We start from the raw sequence: 27,972 nt of genomic DNA on the forward strand, positions 1-27,972 counted from the left end.
AAGTACTCATTCGATTCCGTAGGCGATAAGGAACAATTTGTATATCTCAGAATTTCGAAAAAGTCGCTATATTTCGAGAAAATCGAGATTTTAGTTTTTCGTAGTTCCAACTTTCACCGCTAGATGGACGGCAATTTTTTGGTCCATGAAATGGGCTATTTTTCTAATTTCTTTAATAAGGGTCCTAGAGGGCTATGAAAGTACTCATTCGATTCCGTAGGCGATAAGGAACAATTTGTATATCTCAGAATTTCGGAAAAGTCCCTAATTTTCGAGAAAATCAAGATTTTAGTTTTTAGTAGTTCCGCCGCTCGCCGCTAGATGGCGCCACCTGTACCGTTTTCCGACCGAATTCGACAAAAATTGATTTTCTGGCTTTATTAGGCATCAAAACGCATCAAACCCTAATAGAAATTTGTTTCTAAATGCCTCAGGAACCATACTGCGTCGCCAAAGTGCCGAAATATTCATTTTTTATTTTCCTTATAGTCAATGAGGATCAGTTTTTTCGGTAATTATTCCTCCGTGGCAAGTCCGATTGAAAATTTTTTTTTCTATGTCCATCTGGATGTACATACGCACGTGCGTACAAAATTTGATAAGAATTGGTTGAGTGGTGCAAAAGAAAAACGCGGACAAAGAAGTTGCAAAGTCAAGTATAAGAGCTTCACTCGCCTTCGGCCCGGTCGCTCAATTATAATCTTGGACGATTGAGAAAGATTACATTATCGTTTTACAGGCATCAATTATCGATAGTTTTATAAGAAAATATCAATCTCGCAGTTTTAATCGATCATTTAACAGGTGCTCAATGGAGGTTTGTACAATTTATTAACAATTGTTTGCGTTACGGTCGTCGGTAACGCTGATTCAAGCATACGGCGCGTCTATACATACGTATCTACACATGCATGTATATATGTACATCTATGTGCACGCGCATTCTACGACAACTATAGGAACGGATCCGAAGCATTTTAAAGCGCAGCGGCGCAACCGAATATTAAATATTTTGGCGCATACGAGAAGAATTTAAAACGAACAACGAATCGTAACGACGATCAAAGTTGTTTGCCGACTACAGTTTTCGCAAGAAACTTACGATAACTTTGAAAAAGGTAATCGAAGACACGTTTTTCGGCAGATGATCACAGGAAATGACAGGTACATTGAATGGATCCGCGACGGTTCGAATTTGCGCGAGTGACCGAAGCGAACGTGCGGAAAACGAAGAGCGCACGCATTCGATGTCCGGCACGCTCCTCGATACTAGGTAGTAAAATACGTACGCGATAACAAATGGAAAGTAATTTATACTTGAAAAGGTACCCACGTTCGATTTTATTGCGGGCGGAACGTCGCGAGCAGGACATACGCGACAATGTCGGCTGCATTAACGAAAAGAAGTCGAACGCGACGCAGAGAGACATATATTTTCGATACTTCCAGAGTGTCTTATTCACATCCTGAAGCATATTCCGGCAATGCTTTGGTGCATACTTGATACGTATTAACTGTATGGCAAAAATGACATTAATGACTATGATTATAATCGCGATGACAATGAACTTGGTAATGACGATGACGACGACGATGATGATGGCAATAATAATAATAATAATAATAATAATAATAATATTAGTAATAATAATAATGATAATAATAATAATACCAACAACAATAATAATAATAATAATAATCACAACAATAATAATAAAAAAAAAGAAAAGAAAATGCATTCTACTGTGCAAACACGAATTCTTTTTTCTTCCGAACGATGTCTTTCTCGTTTCTAGCACATCCGACAATACTTTCTATTCTTTCTTCTACTCTTTTGTTCTGTTTCGTACAAGTTTTATAAATAAATGGAGGCAATAATTGTTTTCGGACACCTACGGTTTGGTAAAAACATACGCGTACGAATATAATCTATGCAACGCGTATAAAACCATTGTTGTATTGCACCGCGTTGCTCGCAACGGTGCTGGTAATCGAGTTTCTTTTTGATCTTTCCCGCGATCGGTATCAGTCGTACAATACAAAATGGCAGTTGGTTGCGATAAAACACGGTACGATACGAAGAAATAAACGAAGTCATACGCGAGGATATTTATTTTAATACTGTTGCCACGTTCGTCCGTTTGATCGCGCGCGCAGGTAAACGCGCGACGCAATCGGTGTTTGGCGAGCGGACGCGCGAGCACTCTCGCGTATGCACGCGCGCGCGCGCCTTTGGAAGCCGGATCGAGGTTCTAACGACGACTTTTAGCATCGATCGATCGTTGAAACTGACGCGTTATGGAAAACGATGCATCGAAACGGATCGAATAAATTCGAAGAAACTTCGACGTTATCTTTATTCCTACTTCACGATCGTAAGGCACGTAACGTTCGTTAAATGAAAAAAAGGAGTGCTATAAAAATGTAAAATTTTTTTCTCTCTGGCTCTCTCTCAAACACGCACTCTCTCTCTCGCTCTCTCTCTCTCTCTTTCTCTGTATCAGACACTCTTCCTCTCTATCTTCCGTACGTGCACACGTTTGCGCGTTTCTTATTTTATTTGTGGAACAAATAGAAACGTAACGTTCCGTTTGACTTACTTGCTGTACAAACATTGCGTGCGATTTAAGGTCAACACACGAGCGAAGAACGAACCATGTAATTATGACTCTTCGTGGCCGGAAGAATCGAATAGTCCAGATTATCCTTCGAGGGCTCTGACGAGTCGTGAAAATCGTTTAACCGAACGTGCTTCATCCTTCCCTCGAAGAGAGACGCGAGTCCGTTCGTCGCGTCCCGCTTAAACTATTTTATCTACTGTCACGCTTTCCCATGCACGCGGAATGCGTTCTCGCTGCGCGTTTCGTCGCACGCTGCTCGAAGCTCCTCGATGATCCAAGGATCACAGGTAAGTTGCGCGCAACGAAACGCGCGCGAACATGGCGATTAAGGGAGGAAAGCGGAAGAAAGAACAAGACCGCGTTCGCAGTATCACGTGGCAGTCAGCGAGGCTCTTCGGTCAAACGCGAACGAATGCAAACGGTTAATCGTTTCGCGTTCCTGGAAAAAGCGACGAAGAATCGACGCGTAACGCACCACGTTACACCGTTCGTCAATGCCGCGTTTCGGCGATGGTTTTCACACTGTCCAGCGCTTGTTTCTCTTGCTTCTCCTCGTCCTTCTCCGGATTGTCCCACGATTGCCGCTGTCCGGATCCAAATATTACGTAGAAAATTGTACAGACGACGTACACACCCGCCGAAATCACGAAAACGAGCCTCCACTTGGCTTGCGACGGCTGAAAGGAAAAACAAAACGGGCCTTTCTTCGGTATCTCGAAACGTTTAAAATTCTTTTACAGTATTCGATATTGCATAACCATATTTTGCAATACCGAATATCGTTGTATAATATGTTACGTAATAGAATGGCCTCTATACGATACCGTGCGAAACATCGTAGAAAATTAAAAAACGTCTGATTTACGCGACATACCGTATAACTTTCTAATATGATCTACAGACGGTCAATATATCGTGCAATATCGAATACCGCGCAACAATACCGCTCGTTTAATCTTCAAATACGATTCGGAGACGACCAAGAATATTATTGCGCGACAATCGAGATAAGGTGATCGTGCACCTTTTGGGAGGCGAGTATAAAGACGAAATAACAAGACACGTTACCGTTCCAGAGATTATGTATCCAGCAACGATAGGCGCGAGCAAACCCGCCAGATTAGCCAGGCAATTGGTGAAAGACATCAGCACGCCGGCGAATCTCGGTGAAATATCGAGATGATTCACTTTGAATCCGGAATAAATACCGCCGTTTAAGCCCACGCCCACCGTTAAGATGGCCACGGTCAACCAAGAGTTGCATCCGGTAAAGGAAGCCGCGACGAGCGCGATCGCTGGCCCGAATTGACCAATGCTGTTGATGATTTTACGGGTGATCGTGTGATTGAATTTCCCGCTGGAGATCATCCAGTCAGCCACGTGAGAGATCACCATGGAAAATATCCACATGGCCAAGTAGGGAAGCGCGGAAACGGTGCCGTTCTGAAACACGGACGAGAATTACGGTCGATCTTTCGTCGTCATCGAAACCGTCGTCCCGTCGCTCCTTTCCGTTTCCATTTCTTCTTTACCGATTTAATGTCAAAGTGCAAGATTTGCTTCATGAACGTCGGTAACTCCGTCATCAGCGTCTCGTATCCGTAATTCTGACCCATGTGCGCTATCAGGATGGCCCAGAACGGTAGAGAGGTGACGATCGATACCCACGGCACCGGCGGAGACTGAAGGAAGGATCAACAGAATTTTAATCGTTCGTACGCTCGAAAATTTCGACTTTTCGATCAAGATACTTACAGAGACTCCAGCGTTGCCCCACAAGGCGCTCAGGATATACTTTTTCTCGTCTTCCGCGATGCGAGGATGAGTCTCTGGATCCTCGTAAATGAAGATGAGGAAGGCGATACACCATACGGTACCAACGGCACCGAACACGTAGAAAATCGATGGCCAGCCACCGTCGAAACCGTACTCGGAGAGGATACCGCTCAGCGGCATCGAGATCACGGTACCGAATTGTGCACCTGTGCAGAAAAATCCCGGCAAATCGAGAAATCGACGTCGAGCGAGAAAATTTGATCGGATAGTGGAAAGAAAATATAAAAAGAAGGAAAGAAGCATAGAAGAAGAAGACGAAGAATAAGAAGAAGAAGAAGAGAGCAACGGGTAGAGAAGTCGTAGAAATTCCCTCGAGGCGATAAGACGCGACGCGACAACAGGATGCAACAGGATTACGAGCGAGAAATATTTGGCGCAGCGAGCAGGCTTACCAGCGTACACGAAGGCTCCCATCCTGCTGCGTTCATTCGGCGGTATCCACTTGGCCAACAAGGCGTGCGTGCAAGGCACGATCGGACCCTGCAATAGGGATAATCCATTCCTAGGGGGAGGAAATACACCCGAACGATCAAAAAAGCGTTCACACGCGAGGACGGGTTTCTGTATCCTCTTTGCATAAATACGCTCGTCTAGGTAACACGCGTATCGATCGTTAGTAGGTATCTCGCGGATTTTGTTCGAACGCGTCAAGCCGCACCCATTCGATTACGAATTCTCGCGAGCAGTCGCGGACCCGCGGCCAGTGGCCACGGTGTCTAAACGATCTATGTGCCTGGCTTACCTCGCCCAATCCTTGGACGAATCGTATGACCATGAGATAGTAGTAACCGGCGCGCGCGGACACGGGCACCAGCAATCCAAACACCGAGTTGATCAGCATCCCGATGCCGAGAAAGTATTTCGATCCGTAACGTTTCGCGAGTATACCGAACGGTATCTGCGTGATCACGTAGCCGTAGAAGAAGGAACTCAACAGATATCCCTGCATCTTGGAGTCCCATATGAAATCTCCGTCGCTGCTCGGATCGTGATGACTCTGCGAGGAAAACGTGTCGCCGTTACTTGCTGTAGAAACATACGCGAACGACATCGGGAGACGTTTGGCAGGAAACGGAAAGGGTCGTTGTTACTTACGGCCGGCAAAGTGTCGTTTCCGCATTCGTTGATCTGTACGTTCTCGTGAGCGTCGGTGATAGCCGTGTGATTGACCATCGCGACGATCGCCACGGACATGTTGGTCCTCATCACGTAGGCGTTCGCCATGCCGAGGAACAGCATTAGCGTTACTACGTGACGCGACCCCACCAATGCTGCAACGATAAATGTTCGCTCGTTAAGCTTCGCCTTCAATTACGCGACAAATCGAGACCTTTGGCCGCGGGTCAAACGAAAATCATATGCGACGACGAGCTCGAACACGGACGATCGCGCGAGTAGTTTCGAGGCTGGAACGAGAAATACGAGAACGATCGACGAAGTAACGTCGAAAATCGCTAGGGAATCGAGGAAAGAAGCACGCGGTCGCGTCAAGGACGCGAAGGCAAATCCGAGCACGAGGGACAAGGTCGAGGCGAGCGGCGCGATCATCTTCCCGTCTTTGGCTCGTCACTTTGCCCTCGTCCCTTTCTTCCTGCCTCTCCGACTGACGCCTGTTCTCGGCCTGTCGCGAACGCAAAACCGATCCTCGAAATTCGCCACGCGCCAGTTATTTATAACGTACTCGTTCAACGTGCAACCGCGTCGCATCGCGAGATAATAACGGCTGCGCTCAATAATAGAGTGGTCGCAACCTTTATTTTAGCGACGCGACGCATCGTCGAACTCGTTCATTCGCGTATCTTTACGTCGAGAAATTGAACGCGACCCTGAAACGAATTCTTTCCCCACGTGGCAACCGCGATCCTACGTCCCCACTCCTCTTATCTTCCCCCCACCGGTTTCGTGGTCGATCGACAGTCGAGTCGAAATCGAAGTTAGCTTTCCGGCAACGCGCGCTTCGCAAATTTTTTACGATCCCCCCTTTTCGCTGTTTACTCGTTGATTTACGATTCGCCGCGAGTTACGCAGAAACGTACCTCGTTCGCTCCACGAACCTAAAAGAGTTAGAAAGCGTTTCCTAGAATCGTTCGTGACGCGAATCGGAAGAAAATTACTCGATCCGATATACATGATCCGCGATTAATTTTCGATTTTGCGCCGCGGGCGCACCCTTCGCGTCATCGGTCGAACAGTCACACTCGGCGAACATTCGTCGAGCACGTGGTCGGCCGGTTGCTCGGTGGAAATAGCTTCGTCGCGCGGTAACATTCCTGCTACGTAAGTTCGATGCGAGAGAATAAGAGAGAACCCCGGAGGAGAGTGTTGGAAAGGAAAGAAAACAAGAACAAGTAGAATCGAGAAGATCGAACGAAAGCACGAGACAAGTTAAGCGGGGGAAGAGAACGCACGGGTCGCACACGCGACGCGTCAAACGATTCGATGACGATAGCTCGCGGCATTTTCGCTAGTCACGAATGGCTCGTTTCGCGATTGTCGGCAATACGTACGATTCCCGGAATCGGCATCGAAGTGTCAAAGTCCATGCTCGATCGTCCGATACCGAGTTTATCGTTCAGTCACCGGTCTTGCATTCTTTACACGAGGCTCGCACACGTTTCTATTCTCTTAAATTTTCTCTCTCCCCTTCGAAGGATCGCCAGGTGTTTCGCCCTTCCGACGACACAAACGGATAGGGTAAAAAAGAAAGCGTAACTAGTCGAAGCATTATTCGCGATACGCCTTGATTTCCTTTAAATGGTTGGAAAGAGATATCTATATATATATACGTATAGAGATAGTAGAAAACGGAGATAGAGAAGAGAAGAGAAGGGAAAGGAGAGTAACGGCGGAAGCACGTGGTTTCGATGGACGATTCACGAAGTAAGCACGTTTCGACGTTCGACGCGAATTACGGCTATTCTCGAAAAGAGAATGGAAGTCGCGTGCCTGCGCGCGCGCGCGCGCGCGACAAACTCGGATAGGAACGTACTTTTTCGTTTCCGCGCAGGTCTGTCCTCTTCTTCCAGGCCGGGTTGCTCCCACACCAACACGTGGCCATTTCGTCCTCTGTTCTCGGCGTGCGTTCTATCGTTGCCGTTCATCGCACGGCCGGCACACGTTCGACGATAGCACACGCGATCACGCGGTAACGACGCACGAGTCGTCCGATCTATCCGTAAACACGAAATAGCAGGGAAAACGCGCGAATCAGCCTTTTTCGTTCGGATCGAATGACCGTCGTCGCGTGGTTAGATCGTCTCGACACTGGAACTCGGCGACGAGAGATGAACGGATACGAACTCTCGAGCAAAAATTACGTTCGCGTTAAAGAAAACGACACGACGCGACGCGACGCGACACGATGTTCGACCGAGTCGACGAACACTATCGTGACGACGAGTACGACGAAGACGACGATGCGCGTTCAGAGACGAGCAATCGCTCACTGTGCTCCAATAATATCGGTCTCTCGCCGCGGCGAATCGGTTGACGGTTTCGTGCACGCCGATAACGATGATTAACGACGAACCCGTGGTCCGAAGCGAGCGCGCATTCGTTTCTTCTTCTCTTTCTCGCTCACGACGATTTGGCCGGCGCTCAGCAGCCGTCGCGGGACGACGCGGGGAACAAGCGGCCAAACGAATCGCTACACCGACCAGAACCCTTTCGACCAATCGCCGCGCGAGTTTCACCAATTCTGCACACCGATTGGTCGTTGTCGCGCCATCTGTCGCCACCTAGCTATTCTACTCCGATTCCGCCAATCGAAAGATCGCGCGCGAACGCGCGTTTCTTTTGGCGCCACGACTTCGAATCGTGGCCGAAGCTTCGAAGCGGTTCGTCGCGCGATGGAAAAATCAACCGCTTGCTCGACAAACTTTTTCACCCATATCCCGCGTACAACAGATTCGTCGTTTTCTTTTCGTACACCGAGAACCGACGATACCATCGATGGACTTTCCGTGGTTGGCCGAGACGCGTCTCGTTCAAAAATATCTTTGAAAATTACGTAACGTCGGATCGCGAGCCGCTCTCCGCTAGCCGTTCCTTCGACTTTACGCTTATCTCGTGAATCGCGCCGCTTCGATAATACGAGATACGAAATTCTTCGTGCGCGTTATCTCTCCACGTGAAAAAATCGCGTAATCGCGATGGCGTCACGAACCCGCGAGCCTCGTGCGGGTTTCGCGAGCCAGCCAACAACACAATACGGATGTTTCGACAGACGAATTCCTTTTCGATTTCCTTATCGCGTCGAGAAAAGCGCGCGACGAAAAATGTTCGTCGTCGCGAACGCGTTCTCGCGTCGCGTACGTTTAACGAGAGAGACTCGTTTCGCGATTAACGACAAGGTCGCAACTTCGTTAGAACGAAATTCCAGCGTGGCTCGTTACGCGACCGAGCATTCCCGACGATTCTCTCGTTCGTTTCTCTTCGATCGTACGAATATTTATCGTTATCAGCGACGAGATATTCGCGATTCTAGAGAGCGGCAATTTTCGCGTTAACCGCGCGGTCGAATCGCCAACAAAAATAGAGATACGTGATGCGCTATAAATAGAAATAGGAAAGATTTCGCGTGCCAAAAATTCTCGAATCGCGTGCATCGGTGCACACGCGGTCGCGAGATCGAGCGATCGAATCGACGCGACGCGGGGAGTTCGGCGCTTAATTCCCCGTGACGAGCGCGATCCATCTCGCGTCGGTTGCGTAAATGGTTCGCAACTTTCAACCGAGAATCGTGACGAAGCGCATTTTTTGCCGTTCGAGAAATTACTTAAACCGCGCGATACGCTATCGAGTCATCGATTGTTCGTTGCGTAATCTTTTTCGAACACGGTCATATACACGGTTCTCGGCATTATCCGGGAGGGGATAGTCCTCTGGCCGTAGCGCTAAACTTTCTCTATTTGGCCATTCCGACGGCGCTTTACATGATCGAAGATTCGTTTCTTTCGTTTTACCAGTTTGCGCGTCGTATCGATTAGACAACGTTCGAAATATTTTCGGTACTGCCACGTACAGAAAAAGAAAATCGGAAGCCTACAATATCGTGCACTCGAGCTCCCTATCGCGCTCCGAATTTCAACCACGACGCGTCGAGAAGGTAGGAAACGACGTTACGCGATTAATACCGTGCCACGATAAGCTGATGCGTTCTACAGTACCAACGACGATTGGACGACGGATCGTTACCGTTGGCCGAGCAGCCGATACCGATAGCGCAAAGCATCTCCGTCGGTAACGTATAATTCCTATCGAAATTCGAACGGTACGATCGGTATCGGCGTTTACCGACGTCGTCGTTCGAATTCCGAAACGTCCCGACGCGAGATTTACGCGAACGTATCGCGTAAACGAACTCGGCGACGTTTCTCGCTGGCACGACCTCGATGCCAGCCTCGATGTCGGTTCTGCACGGTTCGACTATGCTACCGGCAAATACGCTTGTATCCGTGTTCTTCAATAGGAAACGTCGAGCCCCTAAACGTATTATTCACTTGACAAAGTGGAAAATAACGTCCGCCTCGTCCGAGACTCGGCAGCCACGATCGAAGACATCCTCGACCGGGTTGGGGGACCGGGAAAGATCCGACCAGGAGTCGCGAGATCGTTCCGTTTTCGCGAACTTTCGCGCGATTCGTGTCAAGGTGAACACGGTTTTCGCGAGTTCCTAGTACGCGATATCGCCTTATTCGGTTCACCTTTGCGTGAATCGGCTTTAGGCGTCTCGGTTTCGGAAAACGAAACTTTCTACTTTCGCGCGTTCGGGCCTCGTCGCTCGCGTCACGGTTAGCATTCCTAATGGGTCGAGGAACGACGGACAGTGTCGAAATTCCAAACGACAGAAATCTTGATTCTAAGCTACGTTCGTACACGTATCGCGATCGCGTCTCGTTCGAATTCCACGATGGTTCGGCTCACCGATCGTTTCCGCCTGCTCGTTCGTTTCTTATTATATGTATAGGCGCGTGTTGTTCGTTCGGTTCGCTAGACGTCTGTCGCGAATAGAAAAAGGCGAGCGCGCGCCGCGTTATGCGTTATTCAACAACGAGGACGCGAAACGTTTGAAAAGGACTTTTCCTCGTAGTCCCGCGACTTTTAGCCTCGAACGAGGCACTCCTGGTAGTCGAGATTACTCGTAGTTCGAACGAATCGATCGAATACCGCCGCGGCGACGAGCGTTCTCGCAACGGGAATAGGGAAAAAATTTGAGCGTACGAGTCGAAACAAGGTCGACCCACGATCGAACGACCAGTTCACCACATATTTACGGAGCACCTACGCTCGCTGCGGACCAACGTTGGTACCAGCACCAGTTTTTTTTTCCCTCTTTTTCGCGGTTAATCGAACGAGTTCCCAGACAGCGTTACGCGTTCGTTCCGGTTCTCGTTATCCTAGCCGTTCGAAAGTTGCCGCCGCGTTCTCGAGCGACCGCGTATCGCGTATCCTCGCGCGCCAACTTTTTCCTTCGGGAACGCGTTATCGTTCGACGAACTGCTCGCGAACGCGTAGCACGCGTGTCCAGGACGCGAAACGGCTAACGGACAAGAAAAGAAATCGAAACAAAGACGAGGTATCGTATTTTCGACCGCTTACGTAACCGTACACGAAAAGAAATATTCGATAAGATAGATAACTGTTAAGAAACTGCCGTGGTTCTCGATCAAAATTCGATGAAACATTGATCAATGAAAAACACGTGTTGCACGCGAGAGCAATTTTTATCGACAGTCTTCACGGTAACAATCGTTCGTTTGTTCGTTTCGCGGAGTAACTTACAAAAGGCTCTCCGACCCCGTGTGTCTTACCGATCGCGGAAACGGCCAAATCGACGAAATTTCTTTAATGCCTATTAACGCGGTAATTATTCAAGGTTACGCGTTCTTTGTTAAACGGTTTACGTACAATGTCGAGCAACAAGTTTAAACGATCTTTGTTTAAACTTGATTGTCGCGTTGAAAATTGGTTGTATTCTGTTAGAAATGTGCAAGCGAAAATAACGCGATAACACACCGACGTAAAGTAATATGCATTATAAAAAATGTTCTTTATCGGCGGTAATCACGACGTTCCGTCGTGCTTTCCCAAAATGTGGCAGATCTGCAACGTTATATTCTTTTCGCCGCAAACACGTTGGTTCGATAAAACATTTGTACGAAGAAAAGGGGTACGTAAAGAATAAAAGTTCATTTCGAGTTTATCGTTAAAAGTTGTTCCATACCGAACTCTTCTTTATGGGGAGGCCAAAGATAAAGAGCGTCTATCTATTTAAAAATATTTGTTTGTCGTTATTCGCTCGTTAACGTTACAGGCAAGAATTTAAAATTAGATGTTTGTTAAAGAAAGAAAAAAAAAAGCGATGCAACGAAGTGTAAAAACGGTAAAGGGTGAAAAAGCAATTTCCCTCTGACGGGACGGACTTTGAATCGAAGGTCACCCTTCGATTTTTGCCGAACATCGGAATCCTCGAACGCGGTTTCGCGAAACGTGAAGAGAAGGTGGGACAACATACCGATATCGGTCACGTACGTTCCCGGTAAGACAAAGTATTTTGTGGTTCAGATAAGTTATCTCCGGTCGCGCGAGTCACGCGAACGGTTCGCGTTTAAGCGCCAGCTAGAGCCGAATTCGATTTTCATCGAAAACCTATCGCTGACGAATCGAGAATCGCTCGAACAGGCATTTTCAGGCGACGCCGCGAGAACACGGGAGCATCGGTGCGAGAAGGTCGCGCGAAAGCAGCGTGTACGATCCTTGGGATCGTTCGTAAATCGAGCGCGTTCATTAATCGTCCGTCCGCTCGATCGATCGCGAAACCTCGCTGCACGAGCGACGTTTTTCTCGTCGCCTAGGTATTTGCGCATCGCCGATTCTGTCGCGCAAACTAATTAAAAAATCCAAGGTAATCGCTACGAGATAACGTTGCTCCTGGATTAACTAATGCGCGTGTCACGATATGTCGATCGCCTTTCAAAACGTTTTTAATTATTACGCTAGACAGGGAAAAGAAGATGTCAGGAGTTTCGGGACTCAGCCGCGACTTCGTAACGGGCAATCGAGCGTGGAAACACCCGAGTTTCTCGACATTACGTAAAAGAAGGATCGGTGAACGCGGACCGGACTCTCTCGAGCTTTTTTCCGTTAGGCGACATTAAACGACACGGAATCGAAGATTTCGCGGATAAAGACCGTGAGAAGACTTACCGGTTGGCGCCGGCACTTCCGCTTCGAACACCTCCGGTCTCTTAACTTCGGACTTGCGACCCATGTTCGCGACACCGTTCGTGGCCATGCCGCACGAGTCCTCTCTTTTGCTACACTCCTCGTAGATTCGATCGTCGGAGCTAAGACCGGCGCGCCTGTCTCGCTGATACTGTTGGGAACGCTGCCGAACTCGCGACACTTAGCCGCAAACACCTAGTGGACGTTGACCAATTAGAACACGCGGCTCGAACCCCACCGGTGTCGACTTACTCCCCCACGCGCCGATATCGCTTCCGATTCATCGGATTTACGCGGGAAATACACCGATTTTGCGTCTCTCCTTCTCCTCTTACCTCTTTGCCACCACGTTTTCACAAACTTCCTACTCCGCTCTGCCTTTTCTTCTCTTCCTTTTCTGCCATCCTTTCCCAAACCTCCTGGAGACCCCCTACCATCGCTCTAATCCTTCCTCTCCTCGAAATACCGACAGGTCTTCGAGTCGAAATTCAACAACCTCACGAATCTATAGATCCAAACATTCTACGTGTCTAGTTATCGATTTATATTGCCTATACGCGTCTGTATTTTCTACGAGTACGCGTAAACGTTGTATGTCGACGAATGCCTTATAACCGGAATATTCGACTCTATATAATTTACGATGCTTTTCCCTAAGGGTTGGTCTCTCGCAACATCGACGGTGTAAACAAGAAAGACCTGTATACCCGAGTAGTATCCTTGCACGCGTTTATCGAACAAGTATATCAATCGTTCGTATAGCCTCCGTGTACGAATGTACCGAACGAAGTCGATGTACATTCGAATCGTATATCGTCGATAGATAACAACCCGCGCGTTTCATCGTTTTGCATTTTATTATCGACGAGTTATACGAGTCTGCGCTCATTCTATATACGTATATACCGTGTAAGTATACGACATAGAAATTCCATACCGCTCGAGCAGTCGAAATTCTTGCGCGATATTATCGTATCCTCGATCGTTGTACACTTGTGCAATAACTTTGTACATGCATACGGTTCGAGTGTACATTGCTACGTACGTAGCTGGCACGAACGAGATTTAAATTAACGCGGTAAGTACGCGAGGGAGAAGATAATCGGTTCGCGATAACGTCGCGGTCGCGGAGTAATCCTCGAGGAGTTTTTGGCTCGAATGACGAGGTGAATTTTCGAAGAGACACGGTGCGCAGGAGGAGGAAGCGGGGGCTTTCGCACGAATCCGACGTAATCCGGAGCACGCGTGGCCCATCGCGATGGCACACTCTCGTGATCTCTCGACAACCCACCTCCGTGAACGACGAACGAGCGCACGCCGATAACGAGGCGTCGCGTCGCGTCACCTCGCGTCGCGTCGGTGGACTCGACGCACGTGTCCAGCACCGGCTCGTCACGCGACGCATCGATGCAAGATTCGCGGGATCGCAAGGTCGGATCTCTCCCGTGCGAACCGACTGTTGCCCGTTATCGCCCCGTATCGATTTATAGCTTTACCGAGGACCAACGAAATTACTGTCCGCTACGAAACCTGTCATTTTCGAGAAATAGCCGGTTAGTACGGTTTTCAATATTTCAGCGAGGAACGAAGATACTTCGAATGGCTCGCGCGACGCGGTATTTCGCGAAAGTCGCGTAATAACCGTTGTTCGCGAGTATGCTACTCGTCCCGTGGTTTCTCCTCGCGTTCTTCGGGTTCGCGATCGCGTGCGACGACTCGTTCGCGCGACTGATCCGCGACGTCGTCGGTCCGCTCGTTCCGGCTGTAACGGTGTCGGCGTATCTGTGCCGACTCGACGAAGGTAAGCGAACCAGCGGAATTACGCAACGTTCGCGATCGTAGGTGTACGATCTTAACGAGACCAACTCGTTCTTCGAGTTACGCGTGTCCGCTGCAATTACGCGCCTTCTATTCTCTCTTTCTCTTTCGCAGATGACGCGCTCGTTGTATCCAATCGCTTGTCCAGCCACGGTCTGATGCACGAAATTCGTTCGAATTCGCAAAGATTCCCGTCGATCGCACCGGATCCTTGGGATCATCGGCGATTATACGTGCTGGATCTCGACTGCGATTACGCGGATTCGCTGTTACGAGCGGTACGTCTCGATTACGCGCGCTCTTTCCACGAACAACGGGCTAACAATTTAATTGGTCTATCAGCTATCTGTTGTTATCGACACACCTTCCATTCTTCTAGACGCTATAACGAAGAGATAAACAAATTAATCGATAACGAGCAAACTTTCAAGATAAAACCAATTACATTTTCATATTCGGTAGCGAATTTTGCGATAGCGAGTATCGCGTATCACGTTTCGGATTAGCGCGCATTTTCTCCCAACACTCGAGACTTTAAACTAAAGAACGTGATCCTTGCCCGTTCTCGTTTCGCGTTAATCGAGTAGCACGTGTTAATTAATCTTTTGATTAAGCGACGTTCGGTATCTTCGTATCTTCGCCGAGATATCGGCTCGCGATTAAGTGAAAAACGAGGAAACAAAAGAGCATTCTAAATGATGAATCGTCGCATTTTCTTGAAAAATTCATATCCGCCTTAATCCCCGATAAAACTTGCGAGAAGCACGCGCCTGCTGCCAGTCATGGCGTTAAACGCATCGGTATGTTTGCGTTAAAAAGAAAAACATCTCGTATTTGCACGGTCGCGAACAGTACGAATTCGCTCGCGTTTATTCGTTCGTTATTGCCAGTACAAAAGCGGGATGGCTATTTACATTTTTCCATCGAGAACCTACTGGACTGATTAACGAGTACTGGTAACGGAAAGATACGAGAATTCGAGAAAGAAGAACGGATACGACCATCGACGTGTCGCGTAAACGATCCATCGTTTTACCTTACGTTACGCGATACCGAATAGAACTGTGACTATCGGTATCGATAAACGTTCGTAATACCGGAATGTCATCGATAATACAAAAGCAGAGACGATTCGATTCTAATGTAACGCGTGATCGATTAATCGCTCGAATGTATTTGCCTTTGTCACGGTTTTTCTTCCGTATCTTTCTTCGCATAGAATTTTTACTATTACTAGAACTTTTCAACGTAATAGTTCACTCGAAACGGAATAAATAAACTTTGATATTAAATCATAAGGTATATTATTAGCGATATACGAGTCCGCGACGGTATCTTAACGCGTTAATTAATATCGGTATACAAGAATTAATGCGTGTATCGATAAACGATGAACTTTGATATCGTCGCATCGAGAACGAAGGATCGTCGTTGATTCGCAGGCGAACGCGAGCGGTATGTTCGTCGCGCCGACCAGATGGCTTTTGATTCGAGATCGAACGCTTCTCGTCGACAACTCGACCGAGAATCGCCGATTATACAACGACGTGGCGGAAACGTTTAAACGTTTAAACGTTTATCCCGATAGCGAGGTGATTCTGGCAACCATGCTGCGGCAGGATTTCGCGGAAATAACGTCTGTCTACAGGGTTAGCCGGTATCACGACGTCACGATAGAGAATCGAGGAAACTGGTCGCTCAAAAGCGGCGTTCGAGTCCCAGATTTTCTGCCAACCTCCAGACGACGAGCGAACCTTCAACGAACGTCCTTGACGGCCTGTCTCGTGGTACTTACGAATCTGTTTTTTGCCTCGCCGAAAAAAAACTTGGATCGTGAACAATACGATTAGAAGCATTCGATCGACTCGCGATAAGATAGCGGTAACGAATTATGATTAGAAACAAAGAGCGAGCCGATCGAAAGAAACGCGTCTCGAATCGAATTGTCATGTTACCTCGAGTATTCTCTTCCTAGATGGGCGATCCCGATACGATCAACCACTTGACCGATTTCGAACACAAGCACGTAGACGCAGTGACCAAGTCCAATTATCCCTGGTTGATGCACATCGTGAATCGTCTGAACGTGACGTGAGTATCCTTTGTCGTTTTAACAGACGCGATCCGAGGATCGCGTACGCGGCCGAAACTCATCGACCGGACCCGCCATTCACGATCGACAGCATCGACATTCGCGTAACAGACAGCTGGGGATATCAAAGCGAAAACGGATCGTGGAACGGCATGGTTGGTATGCTGCAAAGGCGGGAAGTCGATTTAGGAGGCACGGCGATGTTCTTGGTTAAGCAACGAATCGGCATAATCGATTACGTGCAGCTCTACACGCATACCAAGTAAGCTGTCTACGCGATGCTGTATTCTTATAACAGTGACGGGTAACTGTGCGGTTACCGATGAGTAATCGATTACTCGGTTCGACGCTAGGCATCTCTATTATTCAAAATGTTCGTATCCACAAATCTTGAACATACTAAATCCTCGAATTGCAAAACTATAGAAAATTCCGGATAAGACGCTCGTCGGCGGCCACAGGATACATCCATCACTGTTTCACACGTTATTCACGGTATACGATAACCTTGTTTCATTTTCGTAAACCCGTACGAGACAGTTCAAGGTTCATATTTCGTCAACCGTTACTGTCGACGATCAGTAACATATTCGCGTTGCCGTTCCGACGCTCCGTCTGGCTCGCGATTGCCGCCTTTCTGACGCTCGTGGTTTTCATGCTCTACTTATCCTCCGAGTGGGAATATCGTCGCGGAATGTCTAACAGCGAATCCGCGATCGCGTACCGACAACGAACGATTCCGACGCAACAGACGCTCGCCGACAATCTGATGATGGTGCTGGCCGCCGCTGGTCAACAAGGTGAGTATATCGTGTATTAAACCGACGCGACGATCGATGCAGAATAGTCCGATCGATACAGGATACACGTACGAGCCGTATCGCGTTCCATCCCGGATCGTCACCCTGATGCTCCTGCTTGCCGCACTGAGCTTGTACACCTCTTACACGGCCAACATCGTCGCCCTGCTTCAATCGACCACCGACTCCATCAAAACTCTGGCCGACTTGTTGCACAGCCCGTTGAAGTGTGGCGTCTACGACGTCGTCTACAACCGCTATTACTTGAAGGTGCCGCTAACGATCGCGCGTTCGTCGTGGCAATTTAACGGAACTTTTGTCTCGTCGTACAGACGTTCCAGGATCCGATACGAATGGCCCTGGTGGAACAAAAGATCGAACAAAAGGGTAAGAACGATTCCTGGATGTCGATGGAGGAAGGTGTTCGTCGTATAAAAAACGAACTGTTCGCGTTTCACGGGGAAATGGGCTCGATTTACGATCTTATGGAACAGACGTATCAAGAGGATGAAAAATGTGGGATTACCGAGATCAATCTGCTGAACGTGAATGATCCGCTTTTCGTGATTCAGCGACGATCGCCGTACAAGGAAATCGTGACGAACGCGTAAGTTGGTCGCCTTCGCCGCCACCGTATTCTCGCAACGAACGATTTTCAGGGCTCTTCTGTTGAGAGAGGCTGGTCTGACTTATCGAGAGGAGTCTCGACTATACACGACGAAACCCAAGTGCCACGGTCAGACGAACGTTATCAGTATAGGGTTCACCGAGTGCTATTTCGCGTTTTTAGCCATGGGTTATGGAACGCTTTTCAGTCTGATCGTGCTCGCCGCGGAGTTTCTCTGGCACCGCAGGTACGTGTCAACGTAACAGCCTGCTCGATACAATTTAGATCGTTACATCGTTAGATCGTATATCGCAGACGAGGGTGGTCGAGAAACGGCGACGAAGCCTCGAACGCTCGACCGACAAACGGTGAGCCGACGGTTGATCGGGGCGACGATCCGGAGACGGTATTCGAGCAACGGGAATTCGATTGGGATTCGGTAAACCCGTAAAACTACAACCTGAAACGGACGAACGTTCTTCCCTCGATGCGCGATAAAACGGATTAACCGCGAGCCGGTAAAAAGTGTTGATAGTAATTCTTGGTAAATTCTAGCATCAGGTCGAGCGTGCACTCTGGTAGATCCTCCACGTATTTCGCAGGATTGCCGGCCAAACGGGTAAACGGGGGAACTACGGTCTCTGGGGGGATCACGGCTCCGTCCTCGATGTAACAACAGTCCTTCAGGACGCACCTCCTTCCCTGCACAATGGAACAAGCACGCTCGTTTTATCGACGTAACGTCGCATTAATCCCAGATGTACGCATAGAATAAACCGAGTTATTAGTACGTACAATCACTGCATTTTTTCCTATGTATATGTAGGAACCGATGATAGCCGCGTTCACCACTGCTCGTTCTCCCACGAACACGTGGTCCCCCATTGCCAGAGGAAAGAAGGCGACACTGAAAAAATTAAACAAACAAACCATTCGCCATTCCGCTTGGCCTTGTCGCATCGTAGTCGCGCAACAGGATATTTGCGACAGTACACCGACAATACCAACCCTTTGCTAAACTTCTTAAACGGTGGTCTTATAATGGCATTCTTGCTAATGATGCAGTAACGTCCCGTTCTAACGTTCGCCAGATCACCTCTGATAATAGCATCCGACTGCACGATCACTTTTCCATGCAAAACAATGTTCTGTGAACCGCAGAGGACCGTCTGCCTGCTTACTTTGTTTCCCGAAGCCTAAAATATTCGTGTACAACGAGAGGTTAGGTTCTTCGATTTATCATCCAATGCATTTCTCATCGTTTCCTTACCGTTTCGACGTACTCTGCTCTGCTATAATACGCGTCCTGAGGTTCCATATTATTTCGGGACCGTGTGCGCCTCGAATAAACAAACTGCCAAAAAACTTGACGATTTCTGTCAAAAGTCACGTACGGTTATATCGCCGAGACGACGAGGATGCAACCGGTGATGCCCCCTGTCGGATCGCGTGCACGTTAACCCGAAGGATTTTGCCATCTGTCGACGAGCACTTGAAGCGTTAGGTCCGTGGCGCTCACGTTCGATTAGATTAGTATTCTTAAAGGAAATACCTAAAGGAAAAATATTGGTTGAAACCGATACATTTTGAAATTTTCTCAATTTTCAACTACACAGGACATTTTGTAAAAAGAACGCTTATTTTCACGTGCTTTTATATCGCAGCGCCGTTACTCGTGGTCACTGTACAAAATATTTCTTAAGACGATATCCGCCCTCTTCGGCTCTCTCTTAGAGCTTTACGATTCGCGTACCGTTATCGGAAGTCTGCTCGAAGCACAGACTACTGGGTTATAGCGGATCGAATTAATAACGAATCCGCCGGTGAGTCGAATGTTTTGAATCCGCGACGCCATAGCAACCAAAGGGGTAGACGAGGTAGGCGGTACCGAGGTATCATCAGGTAATTCCTTTTTCTTGGTAAAGTCGTGACGACGACGAAACGACAATGTCTCTGTTCAAAACGAAAGAATGGTGGCGAACTAGATGCGGGGCAGACGAGTCTTTCGATGGACACAGTCTACTGGCGACGCCATTGTTCGGGGACGATAGAAAAGATGTGTTAGTGGTTGGAAGTCACGATGGTTATTTGAGAATGTATTGTCCTTCCTCGCAATGGATGGACGAAACGAAATCGCCGACCAACTACAAGTCTACGGACCAGATGATCGAGACTCGAATCGGAGATTGCATCGTCGACATGAAAACGGGGAAATTCGTCTCGTAAGTAGTTTCCAATTTCGAAGGTTTGCCACTTTTTAATATCGCGATGTTAATAACGCCCCACTTCCGAATCCGAATGTTTCTAGAGGTTCCCAGGATTTACGTCTGGCAATACTAACGTCCTCGAAGCTACTCGTGTACAACGCGATTTTAACCGACGAATCGACAGAATACGGTAATGACCATGGTCGATACGAAGTTAAAATCGAGCACGCGAAACGACGCGCGAACAGAAGCGCGTTACTACGATCGATTTGAATTTCGACGCGTTCGGAACAGCTGTCTGTGTCTAACGACGAAACCATCGGTATTTTTGCATCAGGGGACCGTTGCGACTTAAAGATCGCCTACGAACACGCTTTACCAAGATTTCCAGCATGCCTGACGGTGGGTCCGTTTGGCGGAGTCCGCGGCAGGGACTTTCTCTGCGTTCAATGCTTGGACGGCACGCTTCTGTTCTACGAGCAAGAGGTGTTCGCGTTCGGACAGGTTCTCAGGAATCGGTTGCTACCCGAGCCGATCGTCTACGTATCCCGATACGACTTGTTCGTGGTAGCCGGCTCATCTTGGTTCCTCGAATGTTACAGGCAGGGACGGTTTCGACTGTCGTACAGAGAGTACGATAAATCGGTGTACAGCGAGGATAATTTTTCAGGTACCAGAGCATGGCGGAGTCGAGGGGAGAAGGCACGGAACGATCGGGAGAGACGAGCGAGTCCCATCGGGGCTTCGAAGCAGGCAACCTGGAGCCGGATTGGAGTTTCAACGTCGGAGAACCCGTTCGCGGTATCGAAGCTGTTACTTTGAGCAGCTTCGAGGTTGGGATCGTGGTTCTCGGCGAGAAACACCTGTACTGTTTGAAGGACAACTGCGCGGCGATCAAGTACGCCAAGAGGCTCGAGTACGAACCGCTGTGTTTTCGAGCTTACGTGATCGGTAATTAAATAAGCATCGTTGAAAAACTATACGAAGAGATTAATAGGAATTAACTAGATCCCAGGAGTGTCGGAACGAAATAAATAAACTTGATTTTTCAACGTTCGACGGCATAGCGGCCTCTTGCAGCGGGATCGAGATCACCGATTAGGAAGGGAAGCTAATCGATCGCGATTCTTTTCAGAACCGGACGGGAAATTGATGGTGCTGGTAATCTCCGACACGAGTACTCTGATGATTTACGAGGGCAGCGCGCTCAAGTGGTCGGCACAGCTGCCTTTTGCCCCGGTCGCTGTCGCGAGAGTTCAACTTCGGGTGAGTTCGCGATACTCGACCTCTCGTCGAGTGTTAGGAAGGTGGTCCCGTCCAGAAGGCGAAGGAAGCTCGGTTTCTCGGACGCGAGATTAACCGGAAACATCGCGATCAGCGAGAAAGGGTAATCGGAGCGCGAAAAAGGACAAACGGCGTCGGCAATTATCGCGACCGCGTTATCTCTCGGTTATCGTGGCGCGCGCAAGGTTGCCGTTCTCGTCTTTCCGGAAGATAGAGGAGCCGCGAACGCGCTTGGCTACCGTCGATTAATTGCCTCGATACCGAGAAACCCTGTTATCGATGTCGGTCCAGCTGGGAGCAAAAAATTAGCCGAATCTACCGGTATACCTATGATTTCGACAGCACCTGCAGGGGGCGATCGTCGTCCTGTCGGAGGACGGTCGTTTGGAGGCGTGTTACCTGGGTTCGGAGCCGAGCTTGTTCGTCGCGCCGCCGCTTCATCCACGCGGATACGATTACGCGGCTGCGGAGGAACGACTCGCGGAATTGCGAGCCCTCTCGAAAACGAGCAAAGAATCTGGTAAGAGCTACGACGGATCAGACTATGTACGGATAACTTTAATCGATCGTCGCGTCGGTTCGCACAGGTCAGGATCGAAGCAGCGACGCCACCGTGGACGCGGAGTTGATAGTCTCGGTGAACGTCTCGCCGGAGCTGCAACCGCGCGCGACGCGATCCGAAACCACGAACGATTCGTTGCCGGAAGAGGAAACGGAACTTGGACATCCATCGAGCTGCAGGATCTCGATCGAACTGTCCTCGTATGCCGCTCTCCGAGACGTTCAGGTCTCCGTGGATGTCCGTCGACCGCTGATCGTCTCCAAAGATTTTTACGCGATTTCTAATTTCCGTGAGTGATCCTCCAGCGATTTTCTCGCGTTCAGGTTCTATCCTCCTTTGTAACTTGTCCTCTGTCCTCCTTCGTAGGCGATCGTCACGCGACGGAGATCGAAGTCTACGTGGACGGAGATTGGCCTGCGATATCCTCGGAAGTCGAGGTAACCGTGACTTATCGGACGGACAACGGTAACCTCAGGACACATCGAAAAACGGCTCGATTACCGTTGAAGATGATCCTGAGGAGTTGTCCACCGGAGAATGCGGCTACGTTCGCGACCGTGATCAAGAGCAACGACCCTCCCGTCAGTTTTGGTCAGCTGTTTCCCGGTAAATTACTCTCTCTTTCCCCTCTGATTTTCTCGCTGGAAATTACGGTGCGGACCTTTTGCCCTCGGAGCCCGATAGTTACCCTTGGCGGACCGCTCTTTCTTTTTCTTCGTACGCGCCGAAAGCGTAATCGATGCACCTGGCCGATTTCTGACCGCGTAACGAGCGTTTCGTTAAGTTAATCGCGGTCGAAGAACGTACGATCTAACCGATATCCGATCGGACCGGATAAAATATATTATCCAAGACGAAACGGTCGCATATACGTCTAGAAACACGCATTTTACGGCACACGTGTTTTTAGCTAATACCACGAAATTTTTGGCCGAATACAACCGTTTCGTAGACCGAAGAAAAGTAACGCGGTGCACCTCCGTTTCACAGAATTCGCCGAAAATCAGACACGGAAGCAGGGTTTGAACGCGTTGGGATTGCGATACGTGCACACCGGTCGCGTGGTTACGATCGTTTCCGGCAACGCCAGCAACCGATACCGCGTGCAATCGAACGACGGACCATCGACGACCTTGGTCGTTCAGCTACTGATCGACAGGCTGAGAGAGAGAAGCAGCGGGAGCGGATTCGCGAGCATCCAACAGAATCACGTTCAACTGGTGCACCTTTGGATAGAGGCTCACTTTCTCGCTCGACGAGAATTCGATAGGATAACGGTGCGTTCTTTTGTCTCTCCCTTTTTCTCCCTCTTCGTCGCAATTTCATTCCGCGACCGACGTTTTCGTTCGCGCAAACAGAAGGAGATCGGTTTGCTGACCACTCAGCTGAGGAACGTCGAAAGGAGGATGTTACGGACGGTGAGGGAGAGAAACGAGCGATCGTTGGCCGACACCGGATTGCCGTTTCTCTTCGAGCAGACCTGCCACGCGATCTTTGCTCTTCTCGAGGAACTCGTCGTAGCGAGAGCGGTAAAGCAAAACGACCTCGAAGAGTCGCAAGCTCCTTGATCGCGAACACGATACGCACAATTATTGCAGGAACGGGATCGAACCGCTCACGAGCTGCGGTGTAGCTTGAAACTGTTGCTGCTGTTGGTTCGATCGAACGCGGATCGCGACAAGTACGCCGCGCTGGAGGCAGCGATCGGCTTCGAGCCGCGACCGGCGGAACAGTTGGTAAGCGGAATCGTAATTACGCGACTGCTCGACAACGAACGCTAACGATTCGTTTCGATTTCCTTCAGGACTGGGAGGAGATCGCCGACGCGGCGTTGACCAACCTGCTCGAGAACGTTTCGAGAAAATCAGCCGTAACGGAGACGAAGACCGTGTTCCGCAACGGCATCGCGCCTATCGCTACGAGCAAAGAGTTGGCGAAACTAAAGAAACGTCTGGTCCGCGCGATCGAGCGACTCGACGTTTCCAGAGGATCGGACATCGCGGAGATCGAGCCGGGCAGCGGCAACGATCTCGCGTCCGCTTAACGATCGATCGGCCAACGAAGCGCGCTTCCTCGATTTCCTCGTTCGAGCATCGTGGAAATCGAGCGAACGCGGAAAACGCGTCCGTCGAAAGCGAACGGCGGCGAACACTCGGCGGAGAAGGTTACGTAAGTGCGCGTATCTTTGCGGCTGGGATAATTTTATTCGATGCGCGGTCTATGGCCTGCCATCCACGATCCAACTCGCGGCATACCGATCCGACTCGTACGCGTGGAAACGCGCGGCTCGAATCGCCGTCTCGCGATGATTCATTCTGGCGCCGTGATTCTGCTTTTCCGAGGTTAATCGATGGAAGAATCGCCGGCCGAGAGATCCGCCTTCGTCGCGGAACCAACGACAGTGCGCTCCTTGTTTCGATCGGTATTTTCTTCTTCCGCTTGTTTTTCTCTTTCAGCCCGACGACAGTCCCCGAAATACAGAATTCGAGTAATTTTTTCGATCGGATGCTTCTCGATCGTACACGCGCAACTCGATAAATTGCTCGTCGAAACGCAGAAACGTTGCGTAAACGGCAGCAAGCGGTTTATCGCGACGCTCTTTCGAGCTTTCGGTCGAGGTCGATTCGCGGAACGAATGTTCCTGGTCGGAAGCGACGCGTTAGAGGAAAGACCGCATCCTCGATGAGACAACCACCGACAAACAAACTCGCGCCAGTCTTTCCGTTTCCTTCCTTTTTTATAGTCGGAGCTGGCGCGCGTGCACGTACGCGCTTCGCCAGCGATTACGCGGAAATACAACCGCGACTTCGCAATCGTCCTTCCTGGAAGAACGGACGGTACGACGTCGACGACGACGCTCTCGACTCGCTTCGATCCTCGGTTGTTCTCGGTCGGAGAAATAGTCGCGCGATCGACGGCGACCGAGGGGAGCGTGCACCGCGTACGCGAATCGCCTCGAATCGTTACCGCCTCCGGAAGTAATTGATTGCGAGCGCCGCTAATTAGTTTGCCAGGCCGATAATGCTCGCGCCTCTTTGCCTGGCCGATCGAGAACGCCTGGCTGCCAGTTCCTTCGTCTCGCTCTCTGTCTCGTCGCGGTCGAACCGCGCCTACACCCACGCCTCTCTCGCTCTTTCTCTCGCGAGTATCCCTCTACCCCGCGTTTCGGCAGTTCAAGCAGGATACGTCGTTTCCTGAAACGCGATCGAGATTACGGCCGAACCGTACGCCGCAACCTTCCTTTTTCACGCTCGAGATTAGGTCGTTCGACCGGCGACGCGACCACCTCGAGAATCCTCGATCGAAACCGAGCGCGATCGCCTCGAGACGAAACGTTATCGATTTTCGGCATTCGACAGGAGGATAAAGCTCGTCGACGGCGCGGATGATTTAAAAGCGGACCACCTTGCCGAATCGGCGAGGACCACCGATGGAGCAGTTTCGAACGGGCCGTCGAGTCGCCGCGAGAGACCGGTAATCTGGGATAACGAGGCGGCCGAACGAAACGAGAACCGAAAGAGCTCAGAGGGACGGCGATGGAAGCTGAACGCGGTTAGAATTCTCTCGTTCCGACCAATTACCTCTCTTCTCGACTCCTACCCTAAATACCTATTGCCTCTCTTTCGCCTCTCTTTCGCCTCTCTTTCGTAGGCCGATATCCGTGAACGATCCCGTGCCGGGCCAGCCCGGACCGAGTCGACCGTCGAACCCTGGGAACCATCCACGCCGTTCTCGACCTTCCGCCTACCTGTCCAACGTTTTCTTCGAACCGACCGGATTCACCGATGCTCTTCCATCTTCGTGCTCGCGCGGCGATCGCGGCGAACAGCGTTTCTACGCGTCGGCCGAATGCAACGATCCTCCTAATGGATCCATAAATCATCCGTAAGCGGGGCCGACGCGAGACTTTCGAGGATTTCGAAGAAAATCGTTAAACGCTACGCGAGCAAAGAGATAGCGACCGAGCGGAGCCTAATGACTCGCTTCCGCGTCTCTCGAAAAATTTACAACTCGTTCGAATTCGAGTCTGGATCTAAACGAGAAGAAAGAATTCCTGGAGGTTCGAAGCAGCGTGGCGCGTGCTCGATTCGCCAGAAATAGAGCTATCGTTTATCGGGCAACGTTACATCGTAGAACCGGAAGAGAAAATAAATTTCCTCACCGTTTCGCTCTCCCTCTTTTTCGTTTCCGCGATTCGATAAGTCCAATATAGAACGGTAACGAGCCAAGGAGTTTCGCGACATCCTTGCCGTTCGTGTCGTCCGGTCGGTCCGAGAACAAACTTTTTCTCTTCTCGAAAAGAAGAGCGAACCGCGTCGCACGGTTGGACCGGCTCTTTCGACGAAACAACGTCCCACGTGAGTGTCTGTTCAACGTTTCCTCTCGGTTTATTTTGCTAATTCAAACAAATTTCCCTTGTACGCGATCGCGCTTACTACGCGGGACAAGAACCGTCTTTTCGTTTGCTTCTCGTACGCGCGAAAAAAGGGGAGAAGAAAGTAACTATATATAAATATACTATATTATATATAGTCGTCGTTCTCGCGTCGATCGCGAGAGAGAAACATTCGGCGCGCGCGAAATTCTAATACGACCTTGCCGCGAGCTAGCCATGCTGCATCGTGCACTGTCCGCGTTTACGCGCGCGTTCGTATCGAACACCGATATCGGATACGATTCCGATTCGATCCTGTCTCGTCGAATCCGAGCGGAACCGAGCCTAGCCTACCGGGATCGAATCGAAACGAGTCGAAGAATCAGGTCGAAATACGTCGCGACGCGTTCTCGTCGACGAGTTTCACCTGTGTACCGTGGCACAGACGTTTCCGAGCGTACGAGAACAATGCGTATTAACGAAGCGGCATAAGGATTCTAGCAGGTTTCAATACGGTTCGTTACGCGGAAAAATAACTAGAATCGTGAACGAACGGTACTTTTCTTCGTCCGCTTCGCCCGCTCCGTTCGCGTAACGAGCACGCGTGCCGGGTATCGCGTCGTTACCCTCGAGAACCTCTCGGTCCGTCGAGAGCGTGTGCTGCTGCGTCGTGGAAACGGACCGAAAGGGGAGATCGAGCGGAGGAAAGTAAAAAGAAAGAAAAACAAGGTCGAATCGCGTTCCCATCGAGCGTTAATGGAACAATCGCAGGGCGTAGGTGGGATTCGAGCGTGACCTTGCGCGCTCCTCTCGTGAAAGTTGCAAAGCAAATGCCATCTATTACGCCGCTTTATCGTTGCTCGAAGTTCCTACGATCGAGGATTCTCGTCGGACGTATCGCGCGGTTATCTGAAACGCGCTCCAGGCGTGCACGCAACAGACTCGTGCCGCCTATTTAACCAGGAACGGGGCGACGAAACGAACAAGAGCAACGGCAAAAAGCACGCTTATTAAGAAGCGGGCATCAAAGCGGTATCGGCGGATCGCGATCGAGCCAGTAGCTTCTGCTTCTGTACCGGTGCATCGGCTTCTTGTTTTCTTGCCGTACGCGCTCATTGTGCGCGCTTCCACGAACGAAGTTAACGAGGTAGGTACTCGTTACGAACGTCCGAGCGGTATGCTCCGCTCCGCCGAGGCTCGAACGGCTCGAGAAGAACGACCAGCCGTTCGAAGAGTAACCGAGAAAGAGAGAGACGGAGTACGCGTAGAATGTTGGGAGCAGAACGAAGCTCCAGGGGACGAGAGCGAGAAAGAGAGAGAGATGGAAAGAGAGCGAGAACGAGAAAAGGCCAAGTACCATCGATAAGCATCTTCGATACGTACAATAGACAACCGCGTAGTCGTCGCTTTCTCTGTTTTTCCCTTTCTCCGTCTCTTTTCGTAAGCCTCGTCGGCTACTTGGAACAATCTTTGAAACCGTAAACCTAGCGTACCTAGCGTTTCGAACGAATCGAATGGTAAAATTGTCGAGCGTTGTTTGCGCG

At 49.7% G+C, this 27,972-nt stretch overlaps 3 protein-coding genes and 1 pseudogene across 12 annotated transcripts; 2 read left to right on the forward strand and 2 right to left on the reverse strand.

Annotated features, from left to right (window-relative positions):
- Nucleotides 1–652: 652 nt before the first annotated feature.
- Nucleotides 653–13,157, reverse strand: Picot (putative inorganic phosphate cotransporter protein picot). 4 transcript variants are annotated; one of them, XM_012295819.2, is made up of 9 exons: nucleotides 13,019–13,157; nucleotides 12,666–12,878; nucleotides 5,553–5,728; nucleotides 5,200–5,454; nucleotides 4,850–4,937; nucleotides 4,377–4,603; nucleotides 4,154–4,303; nucleotides 3,690–4,064; nucleotides 653–3,298 (listed from the first exon to the last, which is right to left on the reverse strand). In XM_012295819.2, the coding sequence occupies exons 2-9, from the start codon at nucleotides 12,751–12,753 to the stop codon at nucleotides 3,113–3,115; spliced, it is 1,545 nt and encodes a 514-aa protein (XP_012151209.1). In that variant the 5' UTR covers nucleotides 12,754–12,878; nucleotides 13,019–13,157; the 3' UTR covers nucleotides 653–3,112. The 4 variants fall into 4 exon arrangements, with proteins under 4 accessions (XP_012151209.1, XP_012151206.1, XP_076392938.1 ...); XM_012295816.2 differs by lacking the exons at nucleotides 12,666–12,878; nucleotides 13,019–13,157 and adding an exon at nucleotides 7,447–8,757; XM_076536823.1 differs by lacking the exons at nucleotides 12,666–12,878; nucleotides 13,019–13,157 and adding an exon at nucleotides 6,965–7,348.
- On the reverse strand, nucleotides 13,050–19,411 carry LOC100877261 (Dynactin 5, p25 subunit). Of its 3 annotated transcripts, none has more exons than XM_012295825.2 (5): nucleotides 19,271–19,411; nucleotides 19,009–19,196; nucleotides 18,796–18,907; nucleotides 18,461–18,702; nucleotides 13,050–13,188 (listed from the first exon to the last, which is right to left on the reverse strand). In XM_012295825.2, the coding sequence occupies exons 1-4, from the start codon at nucleotides 19,316–19,318 to the stop codon at nucleotides 18,505–18,507; spliced, it is 546 nt and encodes a 181-aa protein (XP_012151215.1). In that variant the 5' UTR covers nucleotides 19,319–19,411; the 3' UTR covers nucleotides 13,050–13,188; nucleotides 18,461–18,504. The 3 variants fall into 3 exon arrangements, with proteins under 3 accessions (XP_012151215.1, XP_012151214.1, XP_003707732.1); XM_012295824.2 differs by lacking the exon at nucleotides 13,050–13,188 and adding an exon at nucleotides 15,333–17,752; XM_003707684.3 differs by lacking the exon at nucleotides 13,050–13,188 and having other exon boundaries at nucleotides 15,333–18,702.
- Nucleotides 13,188–18,451, forward strand: LOC105663888 (ionotropic receptor 75a-like; annotated as a pseudogene). The gene is made up of 9 exons (XR_013039763.1): nucleotides 13,188–14,484; nucleotides 14,616–14,779; nucleotides 15,944–16,288; nucleotides 16,477–16,592; nucleotides 16,685–16,855; nucleotides 17,134–17,393; nucleotides 17,455–18,000; nucleotides 18,053–18,247; nucleotides 18,316–18,451. The product of XR_013039763.1 is annotated as an ionotropic receptor 75a-like (transcript).
- A 214-nt stretch (nucleotides 19,412–19,625) lies between the features above and the next one.
- Nucleotides 19,626–27,575, forward strand: LOC100881948 (Bardet-Biedl syndrome 9). Of its 4 annotated transcripts, none has more exons than XM_076536818.1 (13): nucleotides 19,626–20,222; nucleotides 20,309–20,397; nucleotides 20,545–20,809; nucleotides 20,878–21,158; nucleotides 21,343–21,473; nucleotides 21,834–22,011; nucleotides 22,079–22,342; nucleotides 22,420–22,659; nucleotides 23,044–23,582; nucleotides 23,652–23,789; nucleotides 23,858–24,222; nucleotides 25,413–25,605; nucleotides 25,705–27,575. In XM_076536818.1, exons 1-11 carry the CDS (start codon nucleotides 19,948–19,950, stop codon nucleotides 24,095–24,097), a joined length of 2,640 nt encoding a protein of 879 aa, XP_076392933.1. In that variant the 5' UTR covers nucleotides 19,626–19,947; the 3' UTR covers nucleotides 24,098–24,222; nucleotides 25,413–25,605; nucleotides 25,705–27,575. The 4 variants fall into 4 exon arrangements, with proteins under 4 accessions (XP_076392933.1, XP_076392934.1, XP_076392935.1 ...); XM_076536819.1 differs by having other exon boundaries at nucleotides 23,044–23,330; nucleotides 23,412–23,582; nucleotides 25,413–27,575; XM_076536820.1 differs by having other exon boundaries at nucleotides 19,626–19,902; nucleotides 19,986–20,222; nucleotides 25,413–27,575.
- The last annotated feature ends 397 nt before the right edge of the window (nucleotides 27,576–27,972 follow it).

This window comes from Megachile rotundata, chromosome 11 (assembly GCF_050947335.1).
Source record: "Megachile rotundata isolate GNS110a chromosome 11, iyMegRotu1, whole genome shotgun sequence".
Classification (NCBI taxonomy): domain Eukaryota; kingdom Metazoa; phylum Arthropoda; class Insecta; order Hymenoptera; family Megachilidae; genus Megachile; species Megachile rotundata.

What these genes read in the sequence shown, in the direction of transcription:
- LOC100877261 (XM_012295825.2), bottom strand. Translation starts at nt 19,318, where the DNA reads ATGGAACCTCAGGACGCGTATTATAGCAGAGCAGAGTACGTCGAAACG. An exon ending in TTTAAGAAGTTTAGCAAAGG is followed by an intron (nt 18,908 to 19,008) that starts GTTGGTATTGTC and finishes TAATTTTTTCAG; the next exon opens with TGTCGCCTTCTTTCCTCTGG. An exon ending in TAGGAAAAAATGCAGTGATT is followed by an intron (nt 18,703 to 18,795) that starts GTACGTACTAAT and finishes TCCATTGTGCAG; the next exon opens with GGAAGGAGGTGCGTCCTGAA.
- LOC100881948 (XM_076536817.1), top strand. Translation starts at nt 19,948, where the DNA reads ATGTCTCTGTTCAAAACGAAAGAATGGTGGCGAACTAGATGCGGGGCA. An exon ending in CGACGAATCGACAGAATACG is followed by an intron (nt 20,398 to 20,544) that starts GTAATGACCATG and finishes TTTTTGCATCAG; the next exon opens with GGGACCGTTGCGACTTAAAG. An exon ending in TTTTGGTCAGCTGTTTCCCG is followed by an intron (nt 22,660 to 23,043) that starts GTAAATTACTCT and finishes TCCGTTTCACAG; the next exon opens with AATTCGCCGAAAATCAGACA.
- Picot (XM_012295816.2), bottom strand. Translation starts at nt 7,558, where the DNA reads ATGAACGGCAACGATAGAACGCACGCCGAGAACAGAGGACGAAATGGC. An exon ending in GAAACGACACTTTGCCGGCC is followed by an intron (nt 5,455 to 5,552) that starts GTAAGTAACAAC and finishes TTTTCCTCGCAG; the next exon opens with AGTCATCACGATCCGAGCAG. An exon ending in GGGGCAACGCTGGAGTCTCT is followed by an intron (nt 4,304 to 4,376) that starts GTAAGTATCTTG and finishes TCCTTCCTTCAG; the next exon opens with TCTCCGCCGGTGCCGTGGGT.